General features: G+C 35.4%; 1 protein-coding gene across 4 annotated transcripts in view; it reads left to right on the forward strand.

Annotated features, from left to right (window-relative positions):
- The window catches only part of zgc:173742, a 57,269-nt gene extending 42,126 nt beyond the window's left edge, over window positions 1–15,143 (forward strand). For 3 of the 4 annotated variants that reach the window (XM_087293036.1, XM_087293034.1, XM_087293035.1), the window contains exons 15-20: window positions 596–664; window positions 6,467–6,581; window positions 12,314–12,441; window positions 12,549–12,643; window positions 14,229–14,378; window positions 14,844–15,143. In XM_087293036.1, the coding sequence (XP_087149162.1) occupies window positions 596–664; window positions 6,467–6,581; window positions 12,314–12,441; window positions 12,549–12,643; window positions 14,229–14,378; window positions 14,844–14,946 (660 nt within the window). In that variant the 3' untranslated portion in view covers window positions 14,947–15,143. The remainder of the gene's footprint in view (window positions 1–595; window positions 665–6,466; window positions 6,582–12,313; window positions 12,442–12,548; window positions 12,644–14,228; window positions 14,379–14,843) is intronic. The other variant, XR_015514799.1, reaches the window with a different exon arrangement.
- The last annotated feature ends 519 nt before the right edge of the window (window positions 15,144–15,662 follow it).

The raw sequence follows: 15,662 nt of genomic DNA on the forward strand, positions 1-15,662 counted from the left end.
AGTGATTTAGTAGTATAAAGGATTGAACAAAAACTGAGGCAATGTGAAATTTGCATTCATTAGGCTTTTTACTCAAACTATTATTATGCTGATAATATTTGTAATGAGAAATGTTGTTCTACATTAGAAAAATGCAAAAAGAAACTCTCTCACTAGCACGCTGACAGTTTTGGGCCCACATTATCCGCTGTTGAATATGTGATCCTGTTAAATGTTGATTTCCCCCTCAATGTGCTTATTAGACAGGAAGGTCAGCATATGAATCAATCATTACCAACATACGACCATGTCAAATTGGGGGGAAAATTGTTCCAGAAATACAAATTCTGTCATTGCTTGGCGAGCGGTCTGTTTACTTTCTTCTTCATGCATTTGGCTCAAGGATAAATTGTTATTCAAATGAGGCTGATTTAAAAGCACCACATCTGCTACCATTAATTAGTTCCATGCATATTTTAGCTGGTTTATTTAGTAGGAGTAGAGGAAAACAGGACTTCTGCAAAATGTCAAATATAATTGAGAGTGTGTCTCTCTCTCTCTACAACCTCAGTTCTGTGCATATGATAAACAAGCTAACATGTGTTTTCTGTTTCAGGTTTTTAAAAACCTCAAGCTTTTCATGGAAAACAAGCAAGGAGGAGACGACCTCTTTGATCGACTCAATGTGAGTGTAATGTTCTGAAACGGCGGCAGACAGTCATAGATTTTTCATTCTGAGGGATCCGATTCTCAAGAGGCTTGCGTCAAAAGAGCGTGCTTTTTTTTCTTTTCTGCTTTTTTTTTAAACGTATTTCAGTCTTAATTTTTACAGCCAAATAATTTTACCCTCAATGAAGGACAGAGAGACAGATTGTGAGGGGAAACTGGAAAACTGTGTGCATGTGTGAGAGAGAAAGACAGTGACAGAGAGAGAGAAATGTGCCCCCTCGATGAGGTCAGGTTAGTAATGGTGGGCCATCGTGGAGGGGGATCGTTAATCTGTACTTTGGGCTCTTCCGATTGACACGGCGAAAGGCCGAGTGAAGGGTTGAACGAGGAAGGATGCGGCAGAGACTCTAATACTGGCCCTATTCTACAAAGTGCTGCAAATCTTATTACATGCCGCTGTGCTTTTAAGCTTGTGTGTGTGTGTGTTGCTAGGAGAAAATAAATGCTGTGCACTTGGCTGAACTCTCAACCGAACAGATGCTGATTTGTATATTACATATAATCAATATCAAGGAGGATACTTGCTGTATAGTGGGTTTAAACTCGTACTGCTGCATTTATGCTATTTCTTTGCAAAGGGGTTTGTGGCGTTCCAGCACACTAAAACGCTAGATAAATAACAAACTCCAACTGAAAGAGTTTGCACTATAAGTTTATGCTGTTTTGCTATTGAATGACATTTTTGTGTTTGTGTTGTACCAGTATACAATAAAACAGGAGAGATGTACTTTAAACTTCAGCTGAAAGAATATTGTGAGCTTTATGCTTATGTTCTCTCTTTAGCTATTGAATACCATGTTTGGTTTGGTCTTATTTTGCTAGCTAGTTATGTTGGAGACATTGCCTGCCTGCCACTTTTTGTTTGTATTTACTTGTTAGCTAGTTATGTTGAATGTATGACTATTTTTTTGTTTTTTGTAGTTGGAGTTTTATTTAGTTGATTTTGATCAGTTTGGCTTGGGTAAAGATGTAGGCTTTTTTCCCTCGGACTAACATTTGTTTTCTGTTGTTATGGAAGCGCTGCGTTTTTGAAATGGCAGCAGTGTAGCGAGGCGCTGAGATTGTGTTTTTGGTGAATCGCTGAGCACTCCATGTTTTTAAAATTCAGTGGCTGACTTTTTAGCAGCACAGAACCACTTTGGTGGACACACGCTCTTATTGCTTTTGTATTGTAATAATAGTTAGATATCTTTAAGATACATTTTTTTGTGGTTATACTTTTATCTTCACTGGAGTCACACTAAAGCTTTGATCACATCAAAAGCACTTTTTGCATTAAGTGACACCTTTTTTCAGTGGTTTACTAATGATGTACTGTAAACGTTTTGCACAGTTTATGGGCTCTGTGCGCTTTACATTTTTAACAGACTGCTGTGCCTCGAGTTTTTGTTGTTCTGCGATGTGCACCCACAGTTGAAAGAGTGTCAACTCTGAACAGAAAATGTTACATTAATCACGTTTTTTTTTTTTCATCAATCAAATAAGCAGAGGCTGGGTTTTCAATGAGGTAATAGCCGTATATGTGTTGTCAGGATGACTACGGCGACTTTAAAGTCTCCAAAAAATGATAAATCTAAACTAATCATATGATTTTGTTAGTTCAACAACAACATTGAACAATTCGTGTTTATGTGATTAAGAAAAAAAATGCTCTTCTGATCTTTAATTGAAACACTTCATGTTTTTTTTTTTTTTAAGTTGTAATAACTGTCCCCAAACCCTTTTCCCCATCTTTCTGATTGAAATGCTTATTTTATATAAATTCAGCTCACAGTAGAAAAAAAAAGCCATGTCCACGCTTTTGTCATTTAATATTTTGTTTCTCTAGGAACTCAGTCACAATAGGAAACAAATAACACTCGCAGCTTCCAGTTCATGCAGACTTTAAAAGAACACAAAACAAAGACCACAAGTCTCTCCTCATTATCCGGAACTATATGACTTCACAATTCTTGAACATCCCAATATTATTAAATATTAGGGATGCTCCGATCAGCTAATACAGACTACAGATTCCTTGTGATGGTGATCGGCAGATACCGAGCACTGATTCTGATGCTTCAAGCTTTATAATGCATAAATCACATTTCCTTATAAGTATGATACTTAAGTAGACTTTTCTCCTTAACATACAGTATAAATGAAGGATGCTGCATATAATTCCTTATACGCATCTCATCTCAGTGGACAAAACGCTGGTTATACAACGGCTGCAACAAAGAGAGCATCACTATAAACAATAAACAGTAATTTATTTATTCGCAAATAAATAAATTATTCACAATATTTTTTTTTCGCAAAAACTATAAACAGAGGTCACGACATCTGTACATGATGCGAGTGCAGTGATTCTTACGCGTTTTATCATTGCTGGTGTATAATACAGGTGTGCACATGCCTTTTGAACAAAACTCAAACACTTGCCAATCTAGCTGATCTCACCAACTGATTGCAAGTACAGATCAATTCCTAAAATGTGTATATTGCCCGATGCCGATTGGTCAAAGCATCCCTATTAAATATTACAATTCTAACAATATCAACTGCAGCACTTGTTTACAATACTTATCAGATTTAGTCATTGTCTAGCGACATAAAAAGTGAACCACACTTTATTATTTTTTCTGTCAAAATAGACAGTGTGTTGCGGCTCGCATTCTCAAAAAGGAAAAGTACGTTCAGTGTGATCTGCCCTTAAGCCATTCTTTATGAAGTGAACAAGCTGAAGATGTGAACTGACTGAGTGCATAATTCAATATTTTGCATGCCACAGTCGTTCCCTTATCTATTGTTTTGCCTCCTCTTTCTCAATTAGTATCAATACAATAGCAAAATCAAGACTTATTATACTAATACAACAGTTAGCAAAGAACATTGAGCATTTTTTTTCCCCCCTCGCAAGGGACATTGTGCTGCAGTTGTGTTCCCAGAAGTATTGCTCCGCTAAACACACATACACATAAGCTGAGTTCCTCTGAGTCACTGGGTGTCCTAACCAAAATGTCACAGTGTTCCCTGATGAACAGTGGCAAACAGAGCTAGATGTTCAACATGCGTCAAGTGTCTTTCCATGCGCGTGTCATTAGACAGCGGCTCATGTGCCACACTAGCAGTGGTTGACATGCTAGAACACGGGCGGCGTCATTAGCATTCAGTGTCTTTAAACACATCACATCTAGTTTCATTTAGATTCAGGTGACCGTTGTCTGCTGCCTCCTTTGATACCACACTTTTTGAACTTAACCTGTTTTCTTGCTGTTTGAGTATATGCATTTTACTCAGAGTTCGCTAACACAAACTTCATGCAATTGATATTACACTGGTTAAATTTCGGTTTATACTTCGCTACAATATGAGAATGAAAATGGAATGGTCAGAACTGCATTGCAATTCAGTTGTTTGAGCTGAGATAGTGGATAAGTTCCCATTGTGAGGCTTAAATAGGATGTTTGTATTACTGTACATACCAGTGCAGAATGATGACACATGTGGACTAAAAGTTGTATGAGGTCACATTGCAAAACATCTGGGGTCTCGTGTATCAACTCTGCATACGCACAAAAACTTTGCTTATGCCAAATTTCACTCTCGTTTCGTTCTCGCATTTGGATTTACTAACGATGAAGTAACGTGATTGTGCGTTGGTCCAAGCCAACTTCATGTCTGAAGTACATGTATTTCTTGTGTGTGTTTGTATTATTTCAATTGGTGACTCTTAAAGGCAATTATGTTAAATTGCACACTACAAAGTATCGCACCAACAAAGTATCCTGGCAACTGGTTCTTTCCGAAGGGAACAGGCAGAGCGCTCTGGGTTAAGCCAGTCGTCTATGAGACGTGCAATGCCAGCTGTATTAGATGGGATCATCCGCATGTCTAGCAGGCATTTAAGATTTCCATACCAAGCAGTTGACCAGCCAAACATTAAAGCGCAATTTGCTGCGATCGCCAGTTTTCCCAATGTAATCGGAGTGATCCACTGCACGCACATTTCTATAAAGGCACCATCTGAAGATGAATTTGCATACATGAATCGGAAACATTTCCATTCAATCAATGTGCAAATAATATGTGACGCTCAAATGTGATTGGGCAGCTGAAATGTTGGTGACGCTGTCTTGATAAGTGTGGAAGGGTGCTGCTATACCGCCCTAACTAAGTGTTCCTCTACATCTGTGTCTCCCACAGACACGGATACTACTCCAGACAGTAAAGTGTCGCCCAAAATTGAGGCAACTCTCTCCTCAAAGGGTGTTAGTTCCCCCGCCTGTTTGGTCCACACTTTGCCCGGTGCCCCGATGTTCTCCTCTTAACCTGCACCTTTACATTTGTCTATTTCTTTTTTTTTATTCACTCACAGTGCGATGTTCAGACCCCACTGTGTTAACCGCGTCAGCTAAACTCTCCCACTCTATTAGAGGACAAACTTGCAAATAACAGTTTTCTCCTGTCTACCTCTGATAGGAGCGCCTCCAATTCACATTCTTTGAAGTTTCTCTTCTTGCTTGCTTTTTCTATTGCTTTTGCTTGCTTTTTTTTGCCAAAGTAGAGTCAATACCATTATTTATAAGGGGGAGGAGGCAGGGAGGGGTTTTTCGCTCATGCACGTGCGCTCAGTTTTAAATTAGTTTGGATGTACAAAGAGAATATGCGTGGAATTCAGAGTACGCAGTGTTTCATACATCTGAATTTTTTTACTGTGTAAGCACATTTACAGCTTTGTCCGTACGCAATGTTTTAGTATTAATTCAACGCAAGTCTTTGTACATGAGGCCTCTGATTTGTATCGGGTTAATCATTCAACACTTTAGGTTTAGCTTTCAGACACTTGAAATAATTAGTAATAGCAAAACAACCATTTATAGGTCATGAAATACACAGCTGTTGTCTGCGAAAATGGCAGTAATAATTATATTTAACAATCTGCCAACATGCTTTATTTACAACATACAGTATACACATTCTGTACATAATTGGAAAGTTTAGGCTGTGTGGAGTTGTTCTATTGCACAAGTGGGTCACTTTAGGACACTGCAGGTAAATGTGGCCCATATCCTAACGGTGTCAGATTTGGACCAGTTTACCTGCAGCGTGAACTTAGCCAGTGTTTTACTACCAGTTACATTATTGAGTGTTTACACTTCTTCTGCTGTATATGTGCAAGCAGGAAGTACACAGTCTGATCTGGCCACGTGACATTGATGCATTTTAATTAAAATGAAACCATTTCTTTCAATTTAAAGTTAAATTTCTTGCCCAAGGCCAACCATAAACTTCTAGAAAAAAGAAAAAGAACTGTGACCATGAGGATTAAATGGGTTATTAATGTTTGTATTTGTATTACTGTTGTCTTAAAGTAAAGCTGAGAAAAGACTTTACCATTTATGTGAGTCTGATGTAAGATCACACATGCTTATCGGTCGCCTAGCTTGTTTCCAAGTCCTTTTCAAGACACTTATTTTGTAGACATAGCAGCAGAGTTAATGGATATGTTTTCTCTATGTCTGGCACATACAAGCCATATTTCTCCACTCACTAGTCCATTAAAGCTGGAGCAAATGTCTGATGTCTTGGGGTGAAGAAAAAGAAGCTTTCATTATTGAGATCTGCACTTTTAGACATCTTTTTTTGTGCGTCTAGACTATCAAGGCAACAGTGCCATCTAGGGGTTTGCAGTGATGTTGCATATTATTACGGGATGATGATTTCTCTGTGCATGTGTGTGTGTGTGTGATTAACTTTGTTTTCGTCTTCACAGACTGCTTCGCTGAATAAACACCTGAGTTCCCTAATGCCGGGATTGACTGCAAAGGTTTTTAGGACATACAATGCTTCCATAACCCTGCAGCAACAGCTGAAAGAGCTCAGCAACAGTGAGTTGGCCTGTTTTTTCTTTCTCCTTTTATTTCTAGCATTCTATCAGTCAATTTCAAAGAACGTTCAACATCAAGACAACTTGTACAAATTCCAGATGTTCAGTCATGTCGTCAATATGGATATGAGCTTGAACATTTGCTAAACTGCTCAAATATGATTCCAATATGGATTTGCTGTCAGACTGTTCAAAACATCGTTTGCATTTTGACAACTGTGTGTCCACCAAACATATGGATATTGTTAGTATGACAGTGTGTCTAAACTCCATGCAAGCGATCATAATCAGCAAACTTTATAGGACACCTTGGCCATGCAATGTAACCAACCGTAGTTTCAAATCAGTGTCTGCAGTTCATTGGAGGTTCTTTTTTTTTTTTTGCTTGATGGTTATATAGTTATCATTTTTCAATTAGCATTTGTCATTTAGCATACGTTCAACTTGTATTTAATCATACAGGTTTTTTCTTCACTTTTACTTTGTTGTTTGTTTTATTTCTGTTTTGTTTTAAAATTAGTCGATGAATAGCTTTCAGTTACATTACATTGTTTTCCTTAAGAAATATTAACCTTATTTATTAAAACATGATGCTTTGCCCTTATTATTAAGCATTAACAAATTGCTTTTAACAGATCACAGATAACCCCAAAAGTTCTATTATTTCTGCAGCAATCGTAAAGATGTTTTAAATGCCACTGTAGTAGTACAGTATGTTTCTGTATTAACATGTGCTGTCTTAATTATAAATGTTCATTAACTGAAACATTGTGCTAGTATTTCAAAGTAGTTTCTGTCATTTTGACGGATAACAAATATTGTATTTGCATGCTTTAGAGGCATAACAATAGCTAATGCTAATAGACATTAGAATTAGATGAGACAACTGCATATTAAAGCATCTGTGTCTGAAAGCATTTGTGTGAAAGCAAACCTAGAAAGCGGCACATGGATTTGGGCAGAAAAATAATAGATTTGTAAAGCATTGCAGTAAACCATTCATTGGATACATCTTGGATTATATTGGGAGAGCAGACCACTAAGAATTAGTATAGAGTATTTAAAGAAATATATATATATATATATATATATATATATATATATATATATATATATATATATATATATATATACTGTACAATTTAACAAAGAATAAAAAAGAATCAGTCAAAAATGAAAGCAGGTGTTAGTTGAAACTCCAACAATTCAAATTAACAAATCATTCAGCCAAAGTGAAGGAAAATGAGTACGTGTTGTATAACCTTGTGATAAAGTCAATTATTGGTTTCGGTGGTATTGAGTTGAACTTCCCCAAGATGGAAGTGTCAAACTCTAATGTTGTAGACTGATGAGGAATTTGTATTTAATTTTTTTTTCTGTGGCTTCAGTGATTTTACACTGCAAGCTCGAGAAAAAGCTAAATAGAACATTACATGGTTTCTGGTTTGTAAAGCTTCTGGCCATAACTCGCACAAATTGCAAAATATTACATATATTATTTGGACGAATGGTTCCTTTTTAGCAGAGGTCTCAAGCCCCAGACCTTTAAGCCCCTTCTCCTCCTCTCTTCGGTCCGCAACTGAAGTAAAATATCCCCCCACACAAAAAAAAACATATTTTTGAATCACTATCATTGTTGTGCATATGGCCACATGTGGTTTTGCAGTAAAATACTGTTGGTCCCCATTTTGCCTCCTTCATGGCATAGAGCAATTTTCCAGTACCTTGTTGAATCTGAGATTTTGGTCCATATTGGCATGATAGCATCACACAGTTGCTGCAGATTTTTCGGCTGCACATCTATGATGCGAATCTCCCGTTCCACCACATCCCAAAGGTGCTCTATTGGATTTAGCTCTGGTGACTGGAGGCCATTTGAGTACAGTGAACTCATTGTCATGTTTAAGAAACCAGTCTGAGATGATTTGTGCTTTATGACATGGTGCATTATCCTGCTGGAAGTAGCCAACAGAAGATGGGTATACTGTGGTCATAAAGGGATAGACATGGTCAGTAACAATACTCAGGTAGGCTGTGGCGTTGACACGATGCACAGTTGGTACTAATGGGCCCAAAGTGTGCCAAAAAAATATCCCCCACACCTCACAAGCCTGAACCATTGATACAAGGCAGGATGGATTCATGCTTTCATGTTGTTGATGCCAAATTTTTACCCGAACATCTGAATGTCGCAGCAGAAATTGAGACTCACCAGACTTTGTTAAAATAATTTATTGTCCAATTTTGGTGAGCCTTTGCGAGTTGTAGCCTCAGTTTCCTGTTCTCTTCTGCTGCTGAAGCCTAACCGCCTCAAGGTTAGATGTGTTGTTTATTCAGAGATGCTCTTCTGCATACCTCGGTTGTAATGAGTGCTTATTTGAGTTGCTGTTGCTCAACACAGTCTGGCCATCCTTCTTTGACTTCTGACATCAATAAGGCATTTGCACCCACAGAACTGCCGCTCACTGGATATATATATATATATATATATATATATATATATATATATATATATATATATATATATATATATATATATATATATATAATTATTATTATGATTATTATTTTTTTTTTTTTTTTTGAGGATAAAAACAAACGTATTAAGATGTAAATGACCATTACGAAAAATGTAGTCATTGGATTTTGCAGTGCTTTTTTTTTTTTTTTTTTAGAAATGGTTATGTGGTCACGATAAGCATTCGCACCAAGTGTGCACTTACTTTTAAACTAGAAAAATAGATTAAACTCCAGTAGTCATACAACAAAATTAACATGAAAGAGATCACTTTTCTCAAGTCATTCCTGCTTGAACATGTTTTGATGAGCACATTCTAGCTTGTGCCGCTAACATTGAAAATGGTATTTTTGTCATTAGTCAGTGAATTGTGTTGCGCTAAAGAGATTGTTGTCTGCGAGTTGTGTAACTCGGAGTATCTCCCGTTTGTGAATGTGAAGTGTGTGTAATGCTGGGGTGGAGGTGTCGGATCGCCACTGAGAGCAAATCTGTTTTCTGCATCCGCTACAAGCTCTAATTAAATCAGCTCAGTGTGTGGCAGGGACTCGCCCATCAGGTGCCGTGTGTGTGTGTGTGTGTGTGTGTGTGTGTGTGTGTGTGTGTGTGTGTGTGTGTGGTGGGCATGTTGGCTTGTAATTAGCACATTTGCTCATAGAAGCTTGTTTAAGGACCTGAAATTATCCATTTCTAGGTGTTTTAACTATGTTTTTAATCTTTTTCCATCATTATTTTACGAGAATGTAAGCTTTTTGAAATGGTCATTGAAATGTTAATTATAATGAAGTTCAAACAATGGCCTGCAAAAATCAGATTATTATAAAAAAGATGCAGTGACTTTGATCATAAAAAGGCTGATTTATAACAGTTTATTTTAGAGATATTTTAACAAGCAGAAACCATTAAATTCATCAGAAACAAAACAGATTAACCTTTATAACCCAAGTGAAAATAATTAAAACAATTCAACCCTAAGTAAAAACTGAAATAAAGTCAATAATTAAAACTGACACATTCAATGAAAGAAAAGAAAACAAAACTAAGAAAAATGACAAATGCAACTAAATAACAATTCAAAAACACCAAAATATAAATAGTTTAACTCGAGCTAATATTAAAATGTTACTCTGTGATATTAAAATAGCACTTCATTATATATGTATATTATAATGGTGTTATTTTATATTAATAGTGTTGTAATAAGTGTTATGATGAGTGTTAGAGATGCCTTAATCAGGTTTTTTTGTCCTCTAGTTCGAGTCAGAGTCATTTGATTTTGAGTATGTACCGAAACCGATCCGATCCTTCTCTAATACATAACAAAGAATAAATAAGAGTGAAGAAACAGATCCAGGATGTTCCTTATTGTTGATTGTTGAATTCACCTTATTTTACCATTCAACAACTCTGTTAACAAACAGAGCACTTCTGTGAGCTTTGAACAATTAAGTAATAAATAACAAATTCGTCACTTTTGGACTTCAGTGCAACAGTAAATATAAACAAGTAGCACCTCAACTTAAAATAACCAGCAGGTAATCCCAAGTTTACATATCTCAGTTTGCTATAGAAATGTTGTTGTCATCAACATTCCTAATGTTTGTTCATTAAACAAAAATAACCTGTATGTGTAAATACATACTTGCATACATGCATTTTGGGGTCACACATTACATATAATGCGAGTTACATAATAATATTACTTTTCTAAGTAATGAGTAAAAGTAACGCATTTCTTTAAAAAAATATGTAATAATATTTGTTACTTTAAAAAAAGAGAGAGAAATAGACAAAAGTACATAAGTAGCAAACACATTGCTTTCAACTTTCTTTAATCTGTATATACGGCATGTGTATTGTCAGGAGTTTTTCAGAGGGTAACATTGCTCTATTTTTTTATTAGTTTTTTTTTTCTAAAGGTAAATGAAGGTGTAGTTTATACAGTGTGTTGTTAAAGAGCTCCTCTATTAAAAAAGGAAAAGAAGTTCTGAAAGGGATCAAGAGTACTCAAAAGTAACCCAACTCATTACTTTCCATAAAAAGCAACTAATAATTTTTTTTAGGAAGTAACTCAATATTGTCATGTATTACTTTTAAAAGTAACTTCCCCCAACACTGTGCACACACACATAAATATATATATATATATATATATATATATATATATATATATATATATATATATATATATATATATATATATATATATATATATATATATATATTAACCTAGTTAAGCCTTTAAATGTCTCTTTAAGCTGTATAGAAGTGTCTTGAAAAATATTTAGTAAAATATTATTTACTGTCATCATGGCAAAGATAAAATAAATCAGTTATTAGAAATAAGTTTTTAAAACTATTATGCTTAGAAATGTGCTGAAACAATCTTCCCTCCATTAAACAGAAATTGGGGGAAAAAAATAAACGGGCACTAATAATACAGGGGGGCTAATAATTCTGACTTAACTGTGTGTGTGTGTGTGTGTGTGTGTGTGTGTGTGTGTGTGTGCGCGTATATATATATATATATATATATATATATATATATATATATATATATATACATACACACACACTCACTGAAAGCACTTTTTTTCAGTTCCTTTTTATTATATTTTAATATGTACATATATATTTCCATGTGCCAGATAATACAACAAGCAAACAAATGAACAAACAAAACAAAAGGCTTCTTAGTATTTTAAATCAGAATACAATATAACCTCTTTTACTAATTTTCTAAGACAACATTTCCAACTCCACCACCTTTTAAAAACAACGTAAAAGGTCCCCAAACTCGATTAAAATATGTTTATTTCTTAATATACACATTATTTTTCCATTGACATGTTTGTTACCATCTCATTTAGCCAATTGAAAGAAATAAGCCGTTTCGCTTGCAGAATACATTAATACATAATTATATGCTCCGTCTTTTTTTGCTTGATCTCCTTGTGAAATAAATGAAATTTAAAAAATAAGGGAGACATTGGTATATTAACCTCAAGAATATTTTCTGTAATTTCTTTCACACTTTTCCAGAAGTCCTGTATTAAAGCACTGGTTATTTTTGTTCAGTTGAATATGTTCACTTTGAAAGAGCAATATAGAAGCTTGCAGATAATAGTAAAAATAATAGTAAACGTGTAACTATATCCTTGACTCACTCACCCGTTTTTTATTTATTTTTTTCTAAACTGTTAATGTGATTTCTCCAGTGAAGGATAATGTGCCGGAGAAGTTGCTCTCCTATAACAGGGCAAACCGTGCGGTTGCAGTTCTGTGTAACCATCAGCGGGCGCCGCCAAAGTCCTTCGATCAGTCCATGGCCAACCTGCAGGCAAAGGTAAAGCTGCACATGAAAGACTGGATAGTGATGAAACAGTTTAAGAAAAAACACTTCGATATGAGGCTGGTTTTTTATTAGGTTTAGTTTTTCTCTTTCGTTGTTAGATTGACAGCAGGAAGGAGCAGCTGGACTTGGCTAAGAAAGAGCTCAAGCAGGCCAAGAAAGAAGCCAAAGGGAGCTCAGACAACAAGCTGCTGGTGTCAGTATCTCGTTCCAGACCTATGAAAAGGACCGTTTATTTGCTCTTCCGTCTGTTAGAAAGATATGATGCTTGGGGATGAAAGTTTGGAATAATTAAGTCTTTTTTGCTCCCCAAAGATTTATCTTATTTTAGTAATGAAGAAATTCTAAACTTTATTATAGAAATATAATATAATCAATAATATAATATAATAATCACAATTTGCAGGTTTTTTTATATAAAAAAATATATTTAAAAATCATTTAATTGTTGTAATGGCAAAGCTGAATTTCTGCGTTCTATGCTATATCCATCAGTGCTACTTGGTGTTACTGGTTTAGTCTTCAATTATTTATGGTGGTGAATTAATAATCTTGGTTTTAATGAATGTTAAAAAACACCAATCTACACTCACTGGCCACTTTATTAGGTACACCTGTCCAAATGCTTGAGACAAATTTCTAATCTGCCAATCACATGGCAGCAACTCATGTAGACATGGTCAAGATGATCTGCTGTAGTTCAAACCGAGCATCATAATGGGGAAGAAAAGTGATGTAAGTGACTTTGAATGTGGCATGGTTGTTGGTGCCAGACAGGCTGGTCTAAGTATTTCAGAAACCGCTGATCTACTGGGATTTTCTTGCACATCTCTAGAGTTTACAGAGAGTGGTTTGAAAAAGAGGAAATATCCAGTGAGCGGCAGATGCTGTCATGTTAATCTGGACCAAAATCTCTGAGGAATATTTTCAGTACAGTGTTGAATCTATGCCACAAAGGATTGGGTTAGTTCTGAAGGCAAAAGGTGTACCTAATAAAGTGGCCGGTGAGTTTATTATTGTGAAACAAAAATACATTACTGATACGTCTTTCTTGCTGGTTTGAATGTAAAGTTAAGATCAACTGCATTTTAAATAGATAGTTTTTAATGTTAAATCAATACATTTAATTCAATACACAGTAATGCATTCTTGTTGATTAAAAGTATATACTGTAATTGTTTAAATCAAAATAGTGATCTGTTATTATTTTAAAAGAAGCTTCTTCTGCTCACCAAAGCTGCATTAAATGAAAAAACAATAACTATTTTTTTATATTACTAAATTATAACTAAATTATACATACTGTCACTCTTGATCAGTTTAATGTTCTTAATGAATAAAGTATTTATTTTTTAAAAAATGGGAGAAAAAACATTTGGTTAAGTACTATATTTACAGCACAACTGTTGATAAAACAGCCAAAAATATTCTGAGCAACAAGTAAACAATGATTTCTGAAGGAGAGCACAACACTTGAAGGCTGAAGTAAAATTCAGCATTTAATTGCATGAATAAATGACATTGTAAAATATGTGCAAATGGTCTATGTCAGGGGTGACCAACCCTGTTCCTAGAGATCAACCTTCCTGCCGCTTTCAGTTGCAACCCTCACCAAACACACCTGCCTGTCATTATCAAGTGCTTCCGGTCCTGATTGATTGGTTCAGTTGTATTTGATGCGGGTTGGAGCTGAACTCTGTAGGAAAGTAGATCTTTAGGAACAGGGTTGAGCACCCCTGGTCTATATGATGTGTATGAAGTGTGTTACTGTGTGTGTTCAGTGTGGTGGAGAAGAAGAAGAAAGCAGTCCAGAGGTGTGAGGAGCAGCTGCTGAAGATGGAGGTTCAGGCTACAGACAGAGAGGAGAACAAACAGATCGCACTGAGCACCTCCAAACTCAACTACCTGGATCCACGCATCAGTGTGGCCTGGTGAGGAAATTTCACAATATTATGGAATTTTTAAAGGTCTATTCCAGACTTTAAAGCTCAGGTACTTTTATATGTATATTTGCCATATAATTTTATTTCACGTGGTTATGGTTAGACCATTTATTCATGCCTTTTTTCCTTTCCCACTTGTAAATCGGCAATCAAATACAATAAAACAATATGACTTATTTTTATTTTTTAACACAACAACAAATGTTTTGTTTTGCTAAAAAATAAGAAGTAAATGAAGAAAGTAAATGAGCCGGAAATCTTGAGACCTTTAAGTTAAAATGACTATGCCACTCTTATGTAAAAAAATAAGGTGGATAACTCCTGGAAGTTCAGCTTTTTAGTCTGTGAAGTCAGGGAGTTTGACACTTGGCTCTAATTTGGAACCCAGCAAACAGCATTCTAATTAAAATCTGAGCATTTCCGATGGATCATCTCTTCATTTTCTGCTTCTAGGTGTAAGAACATGGAGGTGCCGCTGGACAAAATTTACAACAAAACCTTGAGGGATAAGTTTGCCTGGGCAGTCGACATGACTGAACTTGACTTTGTGTTCTGAGTGTGTTTGTTTATCCTACAATTCAGCCCAATATTTTATACCGTGTTCATTGAAACCTTGAATTAAATCGTGTGGCTCTTGTGTTCGTTCATATATTTTGCACATTTATATTGTTTTTTTTATATCGATTATTCAACTTTAGCTATTCTTAAGTATTTTAAGACAGTTTAATAAATGTTCATGCTTCATATGAAAAACCTTTTGAGTCTTTTTTTTTTTTTTTTTTATCATGTCAAGCAGGACTTGTGAAGGGTCTGTACATTCAAGACCTTTTCAACCAAAGTAAAGAAAATGTGGTCACACTTTGTTATAAGCTTTCCTTAATTAAATGAACACTTTAAAAAAATAGCCTCTTTTTATAACTCGCCTACAGTTAAACGGTTGAGTTTTACCATATTTGAATCCTTTCAGCAGGTATCTGGGTCTAGCAGAAGCACTTTTAACTTAGCTTAGCATGAATTATTGGATTAAAAAAATTGTAAAACTGAACCGTAACACTCTAGGTGACTTACTAAAATCAACACCCTCAAAAAAGGGTTAAAGTATTCCTTCATGAAGTATTCACTAACATGAGCTAAGAATGAACAATACTTGTACAGCATTTATTAATCAAAGCTGAATATTTACAAATGCATTATTAATCCAAGAGTGTGCTTGCTAACATGAACTACCAATGAAAAAACTTTGTTAACATTAAGGACAAAGATAAATACTGT

Source organism: Danio rerio, chromosome 18, assembly GCF_052040795.2.
Source record: "Danio rerio strain M-AB ecotype USA chromosome 18, GRCz13ab, whole genome shotgun sequence".
Lineage (NCBI taxonomy): Eukaryota > Metazoa > Chordata > Actinopteri > Cypriniformes > Danionidae > Danio > Danio rerio.